The following is a 23,749-nucleotide window of genomic DNA, read 5'->3' as shown; positions in this document are numbered from 1 at the left end:
GTACCATACAGCCGTACCCCACAAACAAGCAGGTTTAGAGAGGGTTACATATTATAATAAGAAATAAATTTCTGCACTCACCTACAAAATGTGCAATGATGAATTTCTGAACCGGTCAATAGTTCACAATTATTGTCTGATTTTAAAGTCTTAGAAAGTGTTCAGCCTGAAATTCATTAGCTTTGTGATCTGCCTACAATGGGCTAATATATTAAAATCTCTCAACCTCCAATTCTACCAAGAAATGTATTCAAGGTCTTGTAGATTTCCCTCCCTCTCCAACCCAGTGCCAAAAAAGACACTCAGGTAGTCTCACACAGTATTTCATTGTGCTCAAGTCTGGCAATTTGTATTCTAATCATCTTTGATGGTATGTGTGGATGCTCTGTTTTCACTAAAGTTGTTGTAACGTCTTTGTTACATTTACTGATCAGTGGAATCACTCACCATAGCAAAAGAATAAAATAAAGAAACAAGTGTATTTAAATATATATTGAAAAGCATTTGTAGCATAGAAGGAAGACAACTGTCAATTTGGTATGGGAAAAAAAATCACTTAAGTGGAAAATAATACCATCAATTTACAGCTCTAGAGATTTCCATACCATGTCACTGTCAGTTCCTAAAGTTTTTTAATACACCTCTACCTCGATATAATGCTGTCTTCGGGAGCCAAACAATCTTACCGCATTATAGGTGAAACCGTGTTATATCGAACTTGCTTTGATCCACCGGAGTGCGCAGCCCTGCCCCCTCCCCAGAGCGCTGCTTTACCGTGTTATATCCGAATTCATGTTATATCGGGTCACATTATATTGGGGTAGAGGCGTACATGCCTCTTCTACATGTGATTACTATTAATTTAACATTTATATCGTGGTAGTGCCAATAATGTGCTGTGTGCTTTTCAAACATACAAAGACACAGTCCCAGACCCAAGAAGAGCTTACAGCCTGAAAAGACTGTGGTGTTGATACCCAAGACTGAATTGTAAGACTAGATGATAAATTGCACTTATTATGCACCTTTAGGTTGTTAATATTTTATCAGATTTTTAAAAAAATTACAAATCCCTCTTTTAATGACTTTGTAGACAGGCTATTTGAGCTACATGATGTTTTGCTATGTTAAAGGAAGTGTAGGGGGAAAAAACACATTAGCTCATTTGTCATATGCCAGCCCAAATAATTTTTAAAAACTGAAATTGTTTGTTTAAGCAATGTACCATTTGCATTTTTAAAAAAAATTCTTTCCTTTTGATTCACTTTGAAAATCAACTGCTGAGCATGAGCGGCATGGAATAGCAAAGAGGAGCCTGGGAAGCAAAGTAAAAAGCATAGAAATGAAAGGACTGACCTTTGTTTGCCAAATGAAATCACACATTTTTTCAACAGGCTTTTCCTCCCTTAAATTAAACCCCCAAATTATGTTATGATAGTATTCAGGTTCTCATTTAAATCAGCTAAAGCAAGGAGATAGATGAGATTCCCTCATTGCCCCTATCTCATCCCATTTTGCTGTGGAATGGCTATACTTTTGGCATGAGATTTCCAAAAGAGCCTAAGGGAGTTAATTGGTCAAATCCTACTGCATTTCAATGGGATTTGGGTACCTAATTCCCTTAGGCTCTTTTGAAACTCCCAGCTTTGGTATAATAAATCAAATTTGAACTAGATCTGTGCAATGGGATGAGTTCTAAATGGCAGATCACATTTCTAAAGTACCTAAGTGACTTGGCTAGATCCAGAAAGGAGATGTAGGCTCGACGTTGCATCACTACTGTAGGTGCTCTGCAGCCTAATGGAATCCATAGCTCAGGTTACATGCCCACAATGCATAGGGAGAGTCAGGTGCCTAAGAATGGGATTCACAGCCATGACATAGTTAGGAGTGGAAACATAGGTGGGCCCCAACTTCTGGTGGATAGGCAATGACTGACGGTCTGATGTCACAGCAAATCATTGATATTGTATATTATTATATTATATATTGTTGCATATCTGGCTGCAGCCAGCCCCACCCACCCGGCCAAGGGCATGTCAGGGCAGACCGCTGTCAGTGGGGAGGCAACAACGAGGGCTGGGTGGTATAACAGCAGAGCCCCTTCCCTGCTGATATGATGGGGGTGGCCAAGCCAAATCTGAGTAGTATTGTGACCTGGGGCATTGGCTCCTGCTCCCAATCCCAGGCTCCACCTGACATGGCAGACCCTACATCCAGGGGGGAGAAGCAGGACCCCGTGCACCACATCTCAATGCCATTTAAATTTGGCCTGGCTGCCTGCAAGGGGCTCCACCAGTACACCACCGGATCTGGTTACTGCCTCCTGATTGGGAGTGATGCATCCCAGCCTGCCCATGAGCAGGGATGGGGGTGGGGTGTGTATGGGGGGAGGGTGGTTGGCTATAATCACATTGGATGTGTGAGCCAATGGGAAGACAATAACCAGAGCCGGGTGGTGTAACAGTGGAGCCCCTCCCCTGTGTCAGTGATGGAGAGGTGGTTGGGCCAATGAGCGGCGTTGTGACCCAGTGCATGGGCTCCTGCTCCCTGACCCAGGCTCCACTCTGTTCTCCACTGACAAAGGTGCCAAGTCCATCCCATGCCACACAGTTGCTTCCTCCCCATAGGGAGAGGTGTGCCCTGCTCCTGCCCACTGCTGGGGGGGAGGGGTTGGCCAAAACCTGGTTGTTTGGGAGCAAAGAAACAATCAGCCAACAGGGAGGCAATAACTGGAGCTGAGGGGGTGGGGTGCAGAGTTGGAGCCTATGTTGATGGGGAAGCGGAGCTGAGCGGAGCAGTTTGAGGCAGCAGCAACTGCATTAAAAGACTGCACCCCTCAGTAGCCTGGCTCAACTTTGACATTTTTTTTCAGATTTGCTAATCAGGTGCTAATTGGGTGGGCCAGGCCCACCAGTGGCTCTGTCTCTGGTTCACAGAAGCCAGCATGTTGAACAAAGATCCACCTAAAGTAGCCATGAGGAAATGCCAAGGAAAGAGGCATGGTCTAAGCCCCAACCCCTCAAAGGCCTTAGGGTGGTACCTCTCTCTGCTCTCCTGGAGTTAGACAGCCAAGCCAAGCCAGGTCAGCCCTTTCTTGTTTAAAAAAAAAAAGAAAGAAAGAGGAGCTGCTCCCCTCCTCCCCCCAAAAGCTCAGTAGTTAAAGGACTCACCCAGGAAGTGAGAGATCCAGGTTCAATTCCCCCCTCTGCCTGATGTGAAGCAGGGACTTGAACCAAGGTCTTCTCCCTCCCAGATGAGTCCCCTAACCAGTGACTTCTGTGGTGGATCACTCTGTATAAAATATGTATAAAATATGTAAATATTTAGGGACTTGAATCCGACTCTCCCATCTCTCAGGGGAGTGTCTTTACCACTCAGCTATAGAGTCATTCTCACTGTCTCTCTGGCCCAATAACTTTTATTTAAAGTAAATAATTTATTAAGTATGTGTGTACAGATAGACACACACACAAACCCAGTATAAATGTATTGCATAATCATACAATTACATCATGTACATATAAATAATGTATAATAAATGAAACTATATCTATATTTTAAAAGTTAAATATTTCACTTCAAGCAACTAAAATAACTTAAAGACCTTGTGAGAATGGAATAAATAAACTAAGTAATACTCTGAAGTAATTTATTTTGCATTAAATATAACAATATTTACGAGTATTACTCATTCCCCATTTTACAGTCCTTGATCATATAATACTTAGCTCGGTAAGTGCTCTGCGTGCAGAACTCCCATTAAAGTCATTTAGGGCCTGATACAAAGCCCTCTGAGCCCCTCCTATGGCCCTCATGCAAAGCTCAGTTGGAGTCTTTTCATTATCTCCAATGGGCATTGCATTGGACACTTAAAAGTGCACCACAACCCATATATACATCGGTTTGCTCAGGGAAAACTTTCAGGATCAGGCTCTCAATGCTAAACTAAAAATATCTGACAATATAGAGAACTCTACAATTTCACAAATGGGTTATTTTAGATCTGCACATTAACAAAGTTTCCTTAGAGAAAATTAATTTTCCCCAAACTGCCTAATATTCATGTAAAATGTTTGTGTTTTGACAATCAAATATTTTAACAAAAAACATGCAAACACGCATCTTTGTAATCCAATCAGAACAAGTCCAAAGCAGAATTACAGCCGGCATTGCCCTTGTTCTAGTGACTGGTATTTTTGTGATTGAATATGGGAGGCGGAAGAACAACAACGTCTGAGGGTGGAGAGAGGTCAGAGACTAGGAACATATTGGTCCCTTATTGCCTTAAAATCTATGAATGAATCATGTTCCCTAAACACAATATAAATCACACTGAATGGATTTTCAGTGAAGACACTGGAATGCAAAATTAAAAAGGAAAATAAAAATCAATTAGCTTCAATGGCTCTCTGGGCATAATTATGCACTCAGCACTAATCCAAGGTCACTGGGAGCCTCTCTCTTGGTGTCAAAGGATCAGATGCTCACTGTGTTGGAACCTACCGACTTTCCCTTTTAATGTCAGCCCAATGCCAGATTATTTACAGGAGCTAAAACAGATGTTGAAGAGAATAGGAAACAAGCCCCCAGAAGCGGAAGCTTGGTGATTCACCATGTGATTGTCAGAGGCTAACCTATGGCTCTGGAGATGATTATTCCTGTGATTCTGTTATAGCCTTAGTAAAAGGCAAAGTTAAGCCATCCATTTCATTACAGCTTCTGAAAGGATTTTCTTAAAGAGCTAATTTATCTGGGCAACAGTAACTGAGCAAGAATTAAATAAAATGCCTTTCTTGGGGGTCATGAAAATGTAAACTAGTTCAGGGCACCGTATGTCAAGCCTCTTTAAAGTTTATATTTTGGACTTAGAGGCTTTGGTGTCGTATCCCGTTTTTTATTAAGTCCATCAAAGAATAACATTTTTAAGATGATGGACTTTGATGTAATAGTCAGGCTCCTTGTTTCCCATGTATTAATACAGCAAAAATTAACAGCACTGAAAATCAGATGCTTGCTATCATCTTCCCAAAGCTACTCTTTTAGGGTCTAATCCTTCAAACACAATTATATTACCAAGTGTAGTGTTTCATACTTTTGGTTGTCCTATAACTCAATGGGACAAATCAAAGCAATAATGGAACTACATAAAGTTATGAGTAATATGCTCAGTAGTATTTGCAAGATCAAGCATGTATTTCTTACTTCTCTCCCTACCATCATTGTTCCTTTGCCAACCTTGTCTCAGATATCAATGTGGCCTAGTGGTGTGCTTTGGACTATGACTGTGAAGATCTGGATTCTAATCCCAGCTTCACTGCTGTTAGTTGAGTGACATTGGGCAAGTCACTTTTCCTCCTTGTGACTCAGTTTCCCCACCTACAAAAAGGAGATAATGATCCTGACCTCCTTGGTAACGAGCTTTGTGATCTACTGATGAAAAACACTATTGAAGAGCTAGATATTATTATTAATATGCCACGGATCAGTTGAATAATTACATAGCTTATGGACCAAATGTTCAAACTTAGGTGCATTATTTAAGCATCCGAGTAAAAGTGGCCTGATATTCAGAATTTCTGAGCATCCACAAATTCCACTGATGTCACTGAGAGCTGGACACCCCTGAAAATCAGGCCATTTTTATTCAGATGCCTAAATAATTACTTAAATGCTTAACTTTAGGCATCTACATTTGAAAAATTGGGCCTATAATGATTTTTATCTGCTCTGATGAGCAAGAATATACAGTTACAGTATGGGTGTTTGTTTTTACTGCATAGGCTGCAGCTAGGGTGGAAGTTAGCCTTTCAATCAAGAGGTCTGAATAGATCTAATAGAGCTAATGGCCCCTTCTGGCATACAACTCTATGAAATCCAGACGTTTTTTTTTTCTCTTAAAAGAACACCAAGATCCATTCCACTTTAAGAATCCCGTCCATTGCGGTCAACATTTTGTTCTTGTAGATGACCAGCAGGGGGAGAGGGTTGTCTTTATGGCCACTTGCAGAAGAGAAGAGCTAAGGAGTTAAGATTTGGCACACATTTACATTAACTCCATAGAATAAAACTCTAAATTTTCATTTTAATATTGCGTGAGCTACAGTTTGCTTGCACTATCAAGAGCTCCTATAGTGCATCAGTGCATGTAGCAAATCATCTAATGTAATGCAGGTGAAATTATTAGTTTGTTTTGCCCTCAGCAGGGCAGGACAGTTGTATGGGAAGAGGAAACAGTGTGGGTCCTTTCGGATTTCTCGGTTTTCTCCCTTGTGTCTTCATTGAGAGACGGTTCAGGCAAATAATTGGGGGGAAAGAAAAAACAGTGTGTGAGCACTGAAGGGCTTAGACAACAGCCCCAAGTGAGTGGGGAGGGGGCATGGGTTTGTTGAGGATTTGCTTCCAGTTAAAAGCTTATATGAAACGTTCCCTTTATAGCAGAGTGCTTAGTACAGAGGGGGCTTTTAAAATAAAAATGCCAGAAGAAATAATCTCTTTCTGGGCTGGATCCTGAAAATACCATGGTTATAAAAACATTAGATAGTTAGAACTGCTAATCCTAATGTTCAAAAACATCAAGAGTTAGTCCCCAAAAATCTTGAGATTAAAACAAACAAAAAAACAAACACAAGTTGGGTTTTTTATCTGCCTTTGGATTTTTGAACTTTTAGGGTCACATTTTCTAGTTTTTCTCCACAACCATGAGGGCTAGAAACTTTAAAAAAAATGAATGCTGGAATTCTCTTGTAATTCCGTGACTCCAGAAGCTTGGGCTTTCATTAAAAAAAAAAAAAAAAAAAAGTATCATGACACTTGCAATACAATCAAAAGAGCTGGCAAACTGAGATATCTCTTAAAATGTACTGAAGTGCTGACAAAGCTGCAAGAAGTGACTGAGTCAATTGCTATCTTGTTGTTTGGTTCAAATAAAGTATCTGAAATGTGAAGCACTGTAAAGAACCCAATATGTCAAAGTCTTACAGTAAGCATGTGAGAAGGTGAAAGAGAACTCACCATTATTCACCAAGACGTGGAGTGGACAATTCTTTGCTCTAAACTGTTGCACAAATTGCCGTATGGACTTCATTGAAGCCAAATCACAGTGTAAAAACTCCACTGGAAAGAAACATAGAAAAAACACCCAGTGAAGTCAGTTTACAGTGAAATAAAACAAAATACAAATTTATACATCACAATCCCACCCATTATGCTTGAGTGTGACCTACAAAGAAAGGGAATTAAAAAAAATAAAATTGGCCTGTGCCCTTTTAAAAATTCTTTATAATGTATGAGGGCCAAAAATGTTCTCTTTTATTCAGATTCAGAGACTTTAAGGTCAGAAGGGACCATCGTGATCATGTAGTCTGACTTCCTGCACATTGCAGTGCACAGAACCTCACCCACCCACACATGTAATAGACTCATAAACTTTCGTTGAGTTACTGAAGTCCTCAAATCATGGTTTAAAGACTTCAAGTTACAGAGAATCCATCATTTACCCTAGTTTAAGCCTGCAAGTGACCCATGCCCTGTGCTGCAGAGGAAGACAAAAAAAAAAAAACCCAGGATCTCTGCCAATCTGAGCTGGGGGGAAATTCCTTCCTGACCCCAAATATGGTGATCAGTTAGGCCCTGAGCATGTGGGCAAGACCCACCAGGCAGATGCCTGGAAAAGAATTCTATGTAGTACCTCAGAGCCCTCCCCATCTAGTGTCCCATCACTGGTCGTTGGTGATTTTTGCTACTGGCAGTCACCGATGGGCTACATGCCATTGTAGGCAGTCCCATCATACCATCCCCTCCATAAACTAATCAAGCTCAGTCTTGAAGTCAGTTAGGTTTTTTGCCCCCTCTGCTCCCCTTTGAAGACTTCACTCCTTTGATGGTGAGAAACCTTCGCCTAATTTCGAACCTAAACTTGTTGATGACCACTTTATATCCATTTGTTCTTGTGTTAACATTGGAACCTAACTTAAATAACTCCTCTCCCTCCCTGATATTTATCCCTCTGATGTATTTATAGAGAGCAATTGTATCTCCCTTCAGCCTTCTTTTGGTTAGGCTAAACAAGCCAAGCTTTTTGAGTCTCTTCTCATAAAGTAGGTTTTCCATTCCTTGGTCATCCTAGTAGCCTTCTCTGCACCTGTTCCAGTTTTAATTCATCTTTCTTAAACATGGGAGACCAGCAATGCACACACTATTCCAGATGCGGTCTCACCAGTGCCTTGTAAAATAGTACTAACACTTCCCTGTCTCTAATGGAAATACCTCACCTCATGCATCCTGGGACAGCATTAGGCTTTTTCTCGGCCGCATTATATTGACTGTTCATAGTCATTCTATGATCAACCAAATATACACAGGTCTTTCTCCTACCCCGGTCACTTCCAACTGATAAATCCCCAGCTTATAGCAAAAAATCTTGTTGTTAGTCCCCAAATGCATGACCTTGCACTTTACACTATTAAATTTCATCCCATTTGTATTACTCCAGTTTACAAGGTCATCCAGATCTTCTTGTTATGATATTCTGATCCTACTCCATATTGGCAATACCTCCCACCTTTGTGTCATCTGCAAAAAGTTTTAGCATACTCCCACTTTTTTTGCCAAGGTCAGTAATAAAAATGTTAAATAAGGTTGGCCCCAAGACCGATCCCTGAGGAACTCCACTAGTAACCTCCCTCCAGCCTCACAGTTCACCTTTCAGTATGACTCATTGTGGTCTCCCCTTTAACCAGTTCCTTATCTACCTTTCAATTCCCATATTAATCCCCATCTTCTCCAATTTAACTAATAATTTCCCATGTGAAACTGTATCAAATGCCTTACTGAAATCTAGGTAGATTAGATCTACTGTGTTTCCTTTGTCTAAAAAAATAAGTTATCTTCTCAAAGAAGGAGATCAGGTTGGTCTGGCAAGATCTACCTTTTGTAAAACCATGTTGTATTTTATCCGACTCACTATTTACCTCTATGTACTGAACTACTTTCTCTTTCAAAATTTGTTCCAAGACTTTGCATACAACTGAAATCAAACTAACAGGCCTGTAGTTTCCTGGATCACTTGTTTTCCTTTTCTTAAAATTAGGAACTATCAGCAATTCTCTTGTCAAAAGGTACGACCCCCGAGTTTACAGATTCCTTGCTATTGGACTTGCAATTTCATGTGCCAGTTCCTTTAATGTTATTGGATGGAGATTGTCCAGGCCCCTTGATTTAGTCCCTTTAAACTGTTTGAGCTTAACTTCTACCTCGCCTGTGATAATTTCTACCTCCATATCCTTATTACCCATAGCCACACTACCACTACCTCTAAGTTCTTCATTAGACTCATTCAAAACCGAGGCAAAGTATTTGTTTAGGTTTTTCCCCTTCTTTCATTTTCTTTCAGCTTTTGTTTTTCAAGTTCTTGGTTTTTCACCTTCCAAATATCAGGAATGTCAAGTATGGTCTTCCCTTGTTTTGCTAGGGTATCTGTTGAATTGTTCAGAGCATATTTATTGTGAAATATCATACCTTAATTGAAAGAGAGTTGAATCTTTAACAAAAATGTCTTTTATCCACTGTTAATCAGTAATTAAATAGTTATCAACAAAATGAATAAACATTCAAACACAAAAGAACCAAAATCCTCCCATGTGTTTTAGACAGTCTGATTAAAAATTGCTTCCCCTTTCAGTTGTTCAACTCCCACTCTCTTGACTTTTTTGATGTCACTAGTTCTCTTGTCTAGAATATTACAGGGCAGACGAGACCTGGATGTCTTATGTGAAAAACTAATAACTCTGCTCCCCCCTTGCTGCTCACCCATCAAACTTTTATTTATTTATTCATTTTATTTTTAAAGCAAAACTTTCAGATGTTTTTTATACATCAAAAGGAGGCAAAAGAAAAAAGTGCAACCTCCCTTTTTTGCAGGCTCCCTTTAGAAGAGCTATGAAAATTGCATGCCATTTTAAAAATGTAGACTGACAAACATGGAGAGGGGGGTTCAACTACACTCTCTAGAGTATATGCTGTTTCTTCTCTCTTTTGGTTTCTTACACATAAAACGACAATTTGTGCCAATGACACAGGACTATTAGGCTAGCCACTTGGTGATTTGAGATTACTATTTATTGTACTGTAACATACTCAGCTTTACCGTTGTGGTTAGATGTTCGGCTGCGTGCGTGTGTTTAGTTATTATCTTGTACATGTGGGTCACCAGTTTGGTTAGATGTTCAGTTGTGTGTGTGTGTGTGTGTGTTCTCTCTGTGTGCTGTTCCAGCTCTGCGCAGACAGACAGCACAGCAGACCTCAAACGAACTGCCCAATGACGACAAGATCCACTAAGGTGCAAAGGCGCCAGGCCAGATTTATTGTTGACAAAACACAGTAATAGCACACGGTAGACGCTACGAGGATACTTTATTACTTACTGTTATCCTGACCTTATCTTTTAGGAGATAACAACTGTTACCTCATTGTTCCCTTCCCCACTTATTCATCTAATCCACATGTTTTATATGGTCAAAAGATAGACTGTGAGTTCTTTGGGGTATGATTGTGTGTACAGAGTGCATTACAGCTAAGCCCTAACCCCTGATTGGGGCCTCTAGGAACTCCAGCAATCCACATAAAAAACAGTAATAACACTTATTCAAATTCATTACAGCAGAATAGTTTTCCAGTTTGAAACTGCTTTAGAAAGTCAGACACAAATGAAGTTTCCAATTGGTTGTCAATTATGTCGGACTACTGTCAATAACACTCTATATATGGTTAGATCTGGCGGCTTTCCTTGCTTTTATTTGTATACTGCATTTGCAAGTGGCAATGAGACAACAGACAACATGTTTCTAGGGGATTACTGCACACTGAAAGTGGATACAGCCATTCCTTCTTTGGCCTTCTTGCTGTATAAAGCCACATGAGCAATGCTGTAATCTCCCAGGTAGTTACTACCTGTTGTGTCCTGTTGCTTAGTAACTAATAATGCACAGTTATAACTCTGAACAGTATTGACTACCATCTCGATCTTTCCTTTATGGGTGCAAACAGAAATATCAAAAAATACTCTGAATCTACCATAGCTTTTTATTTCTCCAATCGGCTCTAGCCCCCCAATAGAAGAGAATTAGGAAAAGAATGGTCACCTCTTCCATGGGAGAGGAATGCACCATGAAAGGAGGAGTTCCTTTTAATACAATATAACAATAGACACAAAGCACTCGTGACTAGAGCTGAGCAACATTTTTTTGGTGAATAAACTATACACCAAAAACTATTGAGTTCATTGAACGTTTCGACTAGACTGAGAAATCGCAACGGTTCTGAAATGTTGAAACAAAACATTTCATTTTGACCCAATTCAAAATTTTAACAAAAGCAAAGGGGAACTAGATTCACAAAATAGCTTGAGGGCGGTGGGGAAGAAAGAACATCATCATCAGGGCCGGTGCAAGGAAGTTTCGCGCCCTAGGCGAAACTTCCAGCTTGCGCCCCCCCCCCAGTCCTGTGGCAGCTCCCCCCCCCCGCCCTGAGGTGCCCCCCCGGCGGCAGCTCCCCGCCCCAGGGAGCCGTGCGGCAGCTCCCCATCCCAGCTCACCTCTGCTCCTCCTCCTCCCCTAGCACGGCGCCCCTGCTCTAATTCTCCTCCCCTCCCAGGCTTGCGGCGCCAAACAGCTGATTGGCGCTGCAAGCCTGGGAGGCGGGAGAAGTGGAGCGGCGACCGCGCGCTTGGGGAGGGGACATAGGAATGCTGTAAAAAAAAAAAAAAAAAAAAAGGCACCGCTTTTTGGCACCCCCAAATCTTGGCGCCCTAGGCAACCACCTACTTTGCCTTAATGGTAGCACCGGCCCTGATCATCATCCTTGTAGCCTTTAGCCCAGTGGGTAGGGTACCCACCTGGGATGTGGGTGTTCAATTTCCCCCTCTTAACTAATGAGGAGAAAGGTGAATCTGCTAACCACTGGGCTTTGGAGTATTCTGGCATAGGTTTTTCCTCAGTCTCTCCTACTGAGGCTGTTTCGCTTTTTATAAAATATTAAATAGTCATTGGAGCAGGAACTTGATTTTGGGTCTTCCACATTCTCGGAAAGTGAACTAACCACCAAGCTATAGAGCCATTCTCACTCTTTTTCCCTGGCCCAATGACTATTCACGGCCATTCATAGCGGCACTTCATAGTCATTCATAATGACAATGACAAAGTATTTAACACAATGGGGCTCTGATCCATGAATGGGGCCTCTGGGCATTACCACAATACTACTAATATTGTTTTCTTGCTTCAGGCTCACTTCTTGGCAAATGTATAATGATATTTTGTAACTTCGTCATTTTAAAATTCCTTCCGTCAAAAGATCTCAACACAGGTCACAAAAATGAATAAACTAACCCTCACAAAGTACGGAACACTAATCTTAGTTTGCTCATAAAGCAGAGAGATTAAGGGCCAGAAGCTGACACTCTTACTCACGTGTAGCAGTACCTTACTCTGATAGTAGTTCTACTGAAATAAATGGAACTTTTTGGAGATTAAGGTGCTACTCCACATGAGAATGTCTGAATATGGCCCTAAGTGACTTGCCCATGGTCTTGCAGTGCATCAGTAGCAGAGCAGAGAATAGAAACCAGATCTCCTTTCTCCTATGGTTTGTTCTTTTAGCCTGAGTACTAGATTAAAGAATTGCATATTAAGAATCTAAATGATACTGCCAGATTATAACAGTTTTAAGTATAGTCAAATTTACCACCCACATATATATTTTTTTAACTACCCTTTAACCAAACCCAACATTTAGCAATAGAGACGAGACAAATGACTGCAGATTAAGGGCTTCTCTACACAGTGGGGTAATGCGCTCTAAAGGAGTTGTATTTTCTAAAGTGCACTAATGTGATGCGCATTTATTGGTCCGTGTAGAGAAGCCCTTAACCTGCAGTCATGAGTCTTGTGCATGTCAGTGCGCTCACCCCACTGCGTAGTTAAGCCTTAACTTTGCAATAGCTTTGTTACTTGACCAATATAAAGAGAAACAACAGCTCATGAAGTTTTTCATGTATAGTAGGTCTGGGGAAAGAAAGCAAACATTAGCTTTGATGGAATACAAACAAAGTCAATACTCCTCCAAATTAAAGCTGATTCCAATATTAGGCAAAAATTATTTTTAACATTTTCAGCTTACCAGTCCATTAGGCCTCAAATCATTCATGTCCCCAGAATTGTTAACAAGTGTAATTTTGTTTATGTTCTAAGTTTATTAGCATAATAGGTCTTTAAAACTAATCAGTCCTTGGCTTTGCATGTGGCTTTCAAATTCTCAAACAAAAACAGAGCAAGAACGTAGGATTTGGAATTTAGGAAGAGGAACACTAGCAGCTAATGCTGCTGAATCATCATAATCATTTCTAACACTATTCCATTCAGCAGTTCCTTCTACTATTCTTTCACACACAGACATTCACTTCTAGAATGACACATGTGCCTGTATTTCTTTCCTCTGTATGGGTATGTCTGACACTCTGATCTAGGTAATACCTTCACTAAAAGCAAAGCAATTACATCTTTGTCAGATGCTAGCTAAAATATTCACACAGAATGAAAAAAAAAAAAAGATTTGACTATTACTTTGCTGTAATCTGGGGACACCTAACTCAATACTCAGAAAGTTATTAGCTAATTACATACAAATGGAGTGTAATGGAGAAAAAAGATGACCAGGATTCATTCTGTGCTTATTCACACCCAGACATGCATGTTTGATATTATCGATATTGCTGCTTTGCCCAATGTGACAAGTTTTTTAACATATATTTATTCTATTGTTGCATTTTGCTTAAGCAGGTACTGGCTGTACCTCAACATCATAACAATGTCTGCTTTAAATCTTCTGTACATAAAAATCAAACAAAATGACTAACAACGAACTGCAAAATGTACATTGCTGGAGACAGAATGGTCATCACAAACCTGGCAAGCACAATCTCACCTGTATCTGTGGCACACCCACCTCCAAACTTCTATCCAGTACACTTGGATGTTATATGGGAGGCAAAGAGCTTTGAACTTCCCCCACCTCAAGCTAAATGGTCCTAAGGAAACTCTTTGCTTTCCCCCCTTTTACAGATCATTAACAAATATAGCTAACCAAAGTTGATCCTTGTACAGATCAACTCTCTGTTTAAACAGGTTTCTGTAATGTTCAAAAAAAGAGAAGAAAATCCAAATGCACCAAATCTCAAAGTGCACCCTTGTGGTGTCATAACATGGGTGCCAAAGTGCAAGTAGAAATTGTGAACTTTCCAAGACAGTATACTGTAAGTCCTTGGTTAAGATCAGTAATAGTGGCATTCTCCAGCCTATTCATTGCAATATGACTTTTGTGGGGGGTGTTTAAGGAATACTGTATTTAGAAATTCTTGGTGGATAATTATTTGCACATGCATTTTTCCAGAACTGTTTGAACATTGCCTGTTCAAAAGAAACAATTGAAAAAGCAGTTTATAGTGCCATTTCTTAACTACATAGCTTTGACTTATTGTACTAAGAGGGAAGGAGAAAAAAAATCTCAGGATTTACGTTTCAGGAGTTACTTTAACAAAAATAAAAAGGCTAAAACTGAAAGGATTTTTTTTTTTTAAAAAGTGCAGCTTGACTTACCCATTTTCACTTCCTATAACTTAACCTTCTTGGTGAGTATATTTATATATAAAAAAAGGAGTGTAACAGAATTAAATGTCATAGTCCACTGACCCTCTTGTGTGTCAAATTCAGCCAGTTCTACTGCAACACTTGGTCCTCAAATAAGCAAAATTTAGAATAAGAGCTCTGCTTTCAACTTCCATCACTAGCAACTGCTCCACTTACTGCCAAAATAGTACATCATTATAACAGACTCTCCAGACTGATTCACAGTTCAGTCACCTTTCCAGAGCACATATCACAGAATGGTGGTGCAAAAAGTAGTTCAGATAAAGGCTGAGACTACTCAAGCATGATTGCCTCAATCTATTTATACCACAATTTGTGTGTTATTTGAAACAAGCTCCCCCCCCCCCAAAATGTATACATTACAGGTACAGTACACATGTGTTTCATAAACACATGTAAATACACTGCCTTGCTGTATGATATTTGCATATGTTTGAGGCGCAATATGGACAGGGCTTGAAAAACCGAGCAGCCACCATCTAACCAGAGGCCTAAACCTACTCGCCAGAGGCAGATACAAAAAATGAGAGGAAGGGATGATTCCTGCAAGGTCCAGGGGCAGTCCCAGGTGAGAAAGCTGGGTAAGAAGTCTTGCCTCAGCTGCCTGCAATGGAGAAGGGTTCCTCTAGGGAGGGAGTTTTTCCCTGATTAGTTAGAACAGCCTATGAGTATTAGATGTCTGTTACATCTGAAGCTCACTCCTATGGCTGCTGGAAAGCCGGAGCTCTCTGACCCCTCCCCACATTCCAGAGCCTCCTGGTTGATGGGTATGTCCACTGCTTTCCTTATACTCAGGTCCCTGCTGCAGTGAAAGGTGCGGGAGGTCTCTGCTATCCTGACAGACTCTTGCTTACTAGGAGGAGATTTTCTGTAGCTCTGCCCCTTCCCCAGACTGGTTTTGGGGGGTCCCCCTCTTTCCTGGGTGTCTTTAGGATCTGCTTCTGACTTTTCTATAGCTTTAGGGTGAAATTGACAAGGCTTTGTCAAATTTGCAGCTGTCCACAGGATTCTGAATGGCACCAGAGTGAAAATGACCAGAGACTTAACAGTTTCACTCTGCAGATGTGGTTTGGCAAAAGTAGGTGCAGGAGCAGGGGCACCGGAGTTGCCTGTTAGAAGACTCAGGGCTTGTCTACACTACAAAATTAGGTCGGATTTATAGAAGCCGGTTTTATAGAAACCGGTTTTATGCAGCCGATTGTGTGTGTCCCCACATAAAATGCTCTAAGTGCATGAAGTCGGCGGACCGCGTCCACAGTACCGAGGCTAGCGTCGACTTCCGGCGCATTGCACTATGGGTACCTATGGGTACCTATCCCACAGTTCCCGGAGTCTCCGGCGCCCATTGGAATTATGGGTTGAGATCGCAATGCCCGAATGATGCAAAGCAGTGCCGCGGAGGGTTCTGGGTACATTGCGTCAGGCCCCTCCCCCGCCGTCACAGCAACGGCAGACAATAGATTCGCGCCTTTTTACCTGGGTTACCTGTGCAGACAACATACCACGCCAAGCATGGAGCCCGCTCAGCTCAGCTCACCGTCACCATATGTCTTCCGGGTGCCGGCAAACGTGGGACTGCATTGCTAAACAGCAGCAGCAGCTTACTGCCTTTTGGCGGTAGACGGTGCAGCATGAGTGGTAGCCTTCATCGGCGATCGGGATGCTGGTAGCTGTGGGGCTGGCAGCCGTAGGGCTGCATTGCACCAGCCCCTTGCCTTTTGGCAGTAGATGGTTTATTACGACTGGTAACCGTCCTCGTCGGACAAATTTACAGGTTGCCTGAAATGCTCGTAGATTATTGTAGCCTGAGCGCCTTTACCGATCCTTCTGGCTACTGTACAGCATATATTGCTACACAGCAGCAACCCCTTGCCTTTAACCGTCCTCGTTGGACGATGATGGCTACCAGTCGTAGTATACTATTTTCTGCCAAGTATTGTCTGCTAAGCACCCAGAAAAGGCAGAGGGCGATCTGGGTGCTGGCAGACATGTGGCTGGCACACGTAGGGTTACATTGCTACCAAGCACCCAGAAAATGCCGAGGGCTATCAATCATGCTGCACTGTCGTCTTAAGATGTAAAAAATAGATTTGTTCTGTATTCATTTCCTTCCCCCCTCCCTCCGTCAAATCAACGGCCCGCTAAACCCAGGCTTAGGAGTTCAATCTCTGGGGGGCGGGCATTCTGTGTGACAGTTGTTTGTATTTCTCCCTGATGCACAGCCACCTTTCTTGATTTTAATTCCCTGTACCTGTACGCCATGCCGTCACTCGCCCCTCCCTCCCTCCCTCCCTTCTTCCCCTGGTCTTTAGATACTAGTTTTGCGCCTTTTTTCAGACCAGACGCCATAGCTATCACTGGCATCATGGATCCCGCTCAGATCACCGCGGCAATTATGAGCACTATGAACACCACGCGCATCGTCCTGGAGTATATGCAGAGCCTGGACATGCCAAAGCAAAACCGGGACCAGCCGAGGAGGAGGCGATTGCAGCGCGGCGACGATAGTGATGAGGAAATTGACATGGACCTAGACCTCTCACAAGGCACAGGCCCCAGCAATGTGGAAATCATGGTGTTACTGGGGCAGGTTCATGCCATGGAACGCCGATTCTGGGCCCGGGAAACAAGCACCGACTGGTGGGACCACATCGTGTTGCAGGTCTGGGACGATGCCCAGTGGCTGCGAAACTTTCGCATGCGTAAGGGCACTTTCATGGAACTTTGTGACTTGCTTTCCCCTGCCCTGAAGCGCCAGAATACCAGGATGAGAGCAGCCCTCACAGTTGAGAAGCGAGTGGTTATAGCCCTGTGGAAGCTTGCAACGCCAGACAGCTACCGGTCAGTCGGGAATCAATTTGGAGTGGGCAAATCTACTGTGGGGGCTGCTGTGATCCAAGTTGCCAGGGCAATGAGAGACCTGGTGATATCAAGGGTAGTGACTCTGGGAAACGTGCAGGACATAGTGGATGGCTTTGCTGCAATGGGATTCCCAAACTGTGGTGGGGCCATAGACGGAACCCATATCCCTATCTTGGCACCGGCGCACCAAGCCACCGAGTACATAAACCGCAAGGGGTACTTTTCAATGCTGCTGCAAGCCCTGGTGGATCACAAGGGACGTTTCACCGACATCAACGTGGGCTGGCCGGGAAGGGTACATGATGCTCGCGTCTTCAGGCACTCTCTTCTGTTTCGAAAGCTGGAGGAAGGGACTTTCTTCCCGGACCAGAAAATAACCATTGGGGATGTTGAAATGCCTATCGTGATCCTTGGGGACCCAGCCTATCCCTTAATGCCATGGCTCATGAAGCCATACACAGGCAGCCTGGACAGGAGTCAGGACCTGTTCAACTACAGGCTGAGCAAGTGCCGAATGGTGGTGGAATGTGTATTTGGGCGTTTAAAAGCGCGCTGGCGCAGCTTACTGACTCGCTGTGACCTCAGCGAAAAGAATATCCCCATTGTTATTGCTGCTTGCTGTGCGCTCCACAATATCTGTGAGAGTAAGGGGGAGACATTTATGGCGGGGTGGGAGGTAGAGGCAAATCGCCTGGCCGCTGATTACGCGCAGCCAGACACCAGGTCGGTTAGAGCAGCACAGCAGGGCGCGGTGCACATCAGAGAGGCTTTGAAAACTAGTTTTGTGACTGGCCAGGCTACGGTGTGAAACTTCTGTTTGTTTCTCCTTGATGAAATCGCAGCCCCCCCACCCACCCGGTTAACTCTACTACCCTGTAAACCAAGCACCCCAACCTCCCCTCCCCTCCCCTCTTCAAGCACCACTTGCAGAGGCAATAAAGTCATTGTTACTTCACATTCATGCATTCTTTATTAATTCAGCACACAACTAGGGGGATAATTGCAAAGGTAGCCCGGGATGGGTGGGGGAGGAGGGAAGCAGCACACAACTAGGGCGATAATTGCAAAGGTAGCCCGGGATGGGTGGGGGAGGAGGGAAGGAAAAGGACACACTGCACTTTAAAACTTTAAAACTTATTGCTGTGGAAATCATCTAGGGTGGAGTGATTGGGTGGCCGGAGGCCCCCCCACCGTGTTCTTGGGCGTCTGGGTGAGGAGGCAATGGGACTTGGGGAGGAGGGCTGGTGGTTACAGAGGGGCTGTAGGGGCGGTCTCTGCTCCTGCTGCCTTTCCTGCAGCTCAACCATACGCAGGAGCATATCACTTTGATGCTCCAGCAGCCGGAGCATCGACTCTTGCTTTATGAGTACAAGTTGACGCCACTTCTGCTCTTCAGCCCGCGTTTCAGCACGCAACTTCTCCTCTTGAGCACGCGACTTCTCCTCTTCAGCCCGCCACCTCTCCTCTCGCTCATATTGGGCTTTTTTAAAATCAGTCATTGACTGCCTCCACGCATTCTGCTGTGCTCTGTCAGCGTTGGAGGCAGTCTGTAGTTCAGTGAACATTTCGTCACGCGTCCTTCGCTTCCTTCTTCGAATATTCACTAGCCTCTGTGAAGGTGAAACATTTGCAGCTGGTGGAGGAGAAGGGAGAGTTGTTTAAAAAAGATACATTTTTGAGAACAATGGGTACACTCTTTCACGTTAGATTTTGCTGTTCACATCACACAGCACATGTGCTTTCGTTACAAGGTCGCATTTTTCCTCTTATATTGAGGGCCTGCCGGTTTGGTGTGAGAGATCACTCACGCAGTGCCAGGCCACAGATTTCAGCTTGCAGGCAGCCATGATAAGACACAGTCTTTTGGCTTTTTTAACCTTGTTAACAAGTGGGGATGGTTTAAAACGGTTTCAGGTTTAACATGCAGCACAAACCCAACTAACTCCCCTCCCCTCCCCCACACACCTCCCCTAACTCCCCTCCCCCACACACCCAATTCTCTGGGATGGTCACTTCACCCCTCCCCCCCACCGCGTGGTTAACAGCGGGGAATATTTCTGTTCAGCAGAGCAGGAAGGGGCACCTCTGAATGTCCCCTTAATAAAATGGCCCCATTTCAACCAGGTGACCGTGAATGATATCACTCTCCTGAGGATAACAAAGAGCGATAAGGAATGGATGTTGTCTGCATGCCAGCAAACACCGGGACCATACGCTGCCATGCTTTGTTATGCAATGATTCCAGACTACGTGCTACTGGCCTGGCGTGGTAAAGTGTCCTACCATGGCGGACGGGATAAGGCAGCCCTCCCCAGAAACCTTTTGCAAAGGCTTTGGGAGTACATGAAGGAGAGCTTTCTGGAGATGTCCCTGGAGGATTTCCGCTCCATCCCCATACACGTTAACAGACTTTTCCAGTAGCTGTACTGGCCGCGATTGCCAGGGCAAATTAATCATTAATCATTAAACACGCTTGTTTTTAAACCATGTGTAATATTTACAAAGGTACACTCACCAGAGGTCCCCTGTGTGCCCACAGGGTCTTGGGTGAGTTCGGGGGTTACTGGTTCCAGGTCCAGGGTGACAAACATATCCTGGCTGTTGGGGAAACTGGTTTCTCCGCTTCCTTGCTGCTGTGAGCTATCTATGATGTTCTCTCCATCCTCATCTTCCTCGTCCGCCGAACCCGCTTCCCTGTTTCCAGCGAGGGACTGATAGCACACGCTTGGGCTACTGGTGGCTGCACCCCCTAGAATGGCATGCAGCTCCTCATAGTAGCGGCATGTTTTCGGCTCAGCCCCGGACCTTCCGTTTGCGTCTCTGGCTTTGTGGTAGGCTTGCCTTAGCTCCTTAATTTTCACGCGGCACTGCTGTGCGTCCCTGTTATGGCCTCTGTCCTTCATGGCCTTGGAGATCTTTTCTAATGTTTTGCCATTTCTTTTACTGTTTCGGAGTTCGGCCAGCACTGCTTCATCTCCCCAGATGGCGATCAGATCCCGTACCTCCCGTTCGGTCCAGGCTGGAGCTCTTTTGCGATCCTGGGACTGGGACTGGGACTCCATCACGGTTACCTGTGCTGATGAGCTCTGCGTGGTCACCTGTGCTCTCCATGCTGAGCAAACAGGAAATGAAATTCAAACGTTCGCGGGGCTTTTCCTGTCTACCTGGCCAGTGCATCTGAGATGAGAGTGCTGTCCAGAGCGGTCACAATGAAGCACTGTGGGATAGCTCCCGGAGGCCAATAATGTCGAATTCCGTCCACACTAACCCAATTCCGACCCCCCTAAGGCCGATTTTATCGCTAATCCCCTCGTCGAGGTGGTGTAAAGAAACCGGTTTAAAGGGCCCTTTAAGTCGAAAGAAAGGGCTTTGTAGTGTAAACGTGTCCAGGCTTAAGTCGATTTAACGCAGCTAAAGTCGACCTAAACTCGTAGTGTAGACCAGGCCTCAGGAAGGTAGCTATGCATCAGTTCACATTTGGAAAATTTTCTCCACAACCAAAAGGGTTAGAAACAACCTGGACCAAGGATCTGGCATGAAAAGTCCCATTTGCATCACTGGGATGGTACAAAGGGAACTTACAGGTGCTCTAATGAAGCAGCTGAGGATTCCTCTATCAAAAGGGAATCTCTTGTTGAAAGAAAGAAACTGCTTGGAATCTCCTTGCCCCTATTAGCTGAGGAAGTTTTCCTACTTGACACAGGTGAATGGGTTTTTGAAACAGTGAATATGGACACATTTCATTCCTATAATTAGCAAGCTGCAAATTGTTTTTTATCCCCTCCACAGTTGACATTCCATCCCCCTGTGCAGAGGGCCAGCACAAGACCTACTCTATGCATCACTTACATTCCACTTATGTCTGCAAAATAGAGCTTAATGTGGGGCATAAGTGGTGCATTGTCCTTGTAGTGCCTCTTCCCCCTAATAGAGGAGTGAATTTCACTTATATGCAAAACTTTGTCCAAGCAATGCACAGGTATTTGCCATCAAATACAATACAAAAGAAAAGAAATAGTGATCCCTGCTGATTCTTGTTAGTTTGTTCTCATGGCTGCATAAAATTCAAACTAAGTACGGTACCTTAAAAAAACAGGTTCTTGTAAATTGAAGATAAATAAGGTATGAGAAATTCTCTTTTGTTCCTTCCCATCAAACATTTAAAGTGATTATAGGTTTCTCCAACAATGTGCTAAAAGTTTTAAAAACCTGTGGGGAAACTAAAGCTTATCTTTACCCCTTGAGAGGTTGAATGGAAAAATCAGCATCCAGCACAGGTATATATTATTAAAGATGGTAAAAATCAGCAGGGCAGAAGCAGGACAAAATGAAAATATACTTCACAGTTAGCTAGGACTGACACAAAACCAGATTGACCAAATAACAGTCAAGCATACCCAGACACAGGGCCAAATCCTAAAACGGTGTAAATTGCTGAAGTTCAGTGAGTCAATGGTGCTCAGCCCAATGATATAAGGTGAGGTTCTAGCTCAAACTTTGCAAACCACAACCTCTATCATCTCTTTTAAATTTCCCAACTCTAGAGTTGCAATTTGCAGTGCATTCTGGGTGCAAAGGCCAAAAGCTAAGACATTTTAGATATGTCGACACTGGCCCTGTAGATGTAATTTGCAGCGGGGACAGACATACCTGCACTAGCTCTGATTGAGCTAGCATGCTACAAATAGTTTAGCTGCAGTGCCACAAGAAACAGGTGGGCTAGCTGCCCTAGCATGATCCTGTCTGAAATCATAGGCACATACTCAGGGCGGCTAGCTGGTCTTGCCGCTGGCACTTCTAATTTTAGCATGCTAGCTCGATCAGAGTTAGTGCAAGTATGTCTACACATGCTGGAAATTACACCTACAGCTCAAGTATAGACTTACCCTTTGAATCATATACATATTCTATTGATCAAGATTTCTAAAAAACAGAGATATGTGCAGAAACAAGAGAGCTGGGCAGAGAGCAAGAGGGCCCAGTTTAAAAAGTAACAATCAGGACTTCAGAACCTTTTATGAAAAGTGCACATACTCCAAATTGTGCACATACTCCAAATTATGCACCCAGCTCTTCTCAAAGTGTTCACCCCTAAGACTTACAGAATTTGTGTTTTCTGTATGCACAATGTGCCGTTTGCAAGTATGCATGCACTTACTAAATCAAATCCACTTTTTCTGCAAAGCTAGCAAAGCCTCTAGTCTCCAATTAAGGCAATTTACATACCAGGTTTCAACTTCAGCCATCTTTTTTGTATCCCTGCTCCATAGTCCCTTCCTCCCGCAAAAAGTGTTAGGGTTTTTTAAAAAAAATAAAGTGATCTCCTTCATAAAAAACATAAGAATGGCCATACTGGGTCAGTCCAAAGGTCCACCTAGCCCAGCATCCTGTCTTCCGACAGTGGCCATTACCAGGTGCCCCAGAGGGAATGAACAGAACAGGTAATCATCTAATGATCCATCCCCTGTCACCCATTCCCAGCTTCTGACAAACAGAGGCTAGGGATACCATCCCTGCTCATCCTGGCTAATAGCCATTGATGGACCTATCCTGAAGGAACTTTAGTTCTTTTTTGAACCCTGTTATAGTCTTGGCCTTCACAATATCCTCTGGCAAAGAGTTCCAAGGTTGACGATGCGTTGTGTGAAAAAAATACTTCCTTTTGTTTGTTTTAAACCTTCTGCCTATTAATTTCATTTGGTGACCCCTAGTTCTTGTGTTATGAAAAGGAGTAAATAACACTTCCTTATTTAATTTCTCTGTCATGATTTTACAGACCTCTCATATCCCCCCTTAATAATCTCTTTTGCAAGCTGAAGAGTCCCAGTCTTATTAATCTCTCCTCATATGGAACCTGTTCCATACTCCTAATCATTTTTGTTTCCCTTTTCTGAACCTTTTCTAATTCCAATATACCTTTTTTGAGAAGGGGCACCCCACCTAACTCAAAAAGAAAGGGCCCAAACTTCCCAGAAGCATTCACTTTTGGACAGAGACTGAAGAGGGGAAGTTAGCTAAAAAGGTGAATTTTTCAGAAAATTATGGATGTGTGCAAACGGGAGTTTACAATGGACAACTTAATTACAAGCTTAGCTGTAGTATTCACTATATTAGCACATCAGAACTTCCTTTAGATGAGGGAGCTCCCATGCAGATTAGTGAGCTTTATGGATTGCCAGATGCAG

The 23,749-nt window shown here is 43.2% G+C and overlaps 1 protein-coding gene across 1 annotated transcript in view; it reads right to left on the bottom strand.

Annotated features, from left to right (window-relative positions):
- DHRSX (dehydrogenase/reductase X-linked) overlaps nucleotides 1-23,749 on the bottom strand; it is a 194,602-nt gene that overhangs the window by 75,884 nt on the left and 94,969 nt on the right. The window contains exon 4 of the mRNA XM_065421112.1: nucleotides 7,015-7,116. Within this exon, the coding sequence (XP_065277184.1) occupies nucleotides 7,015-7,116 (102 nt within the window). The remainder of the gene's footprint in view (nucleotides 1-7,014; nucleotides 7,117-23,749) is intronic.

This window comes from Emys orbicularis, chromosome 1, assembly GCF_028017835.1.
Source record: "Emys orbicularis isolate rEmyOrb1 chromosome 1, rEmyOrb1.hap1, whole genome shotgun sequence".
Classification (NCBI taxonomy): domain Eukaryota; kingdom Metazoa; phylum Chordata; order Testudines; family Emydidae; genus Emys; species Emys orbicularis.
The sequence above is the reverse complement of the archived record's forward strand: the minus strand, read 5'-3'. Positions and strand labels throughout refer to the sequence as shown.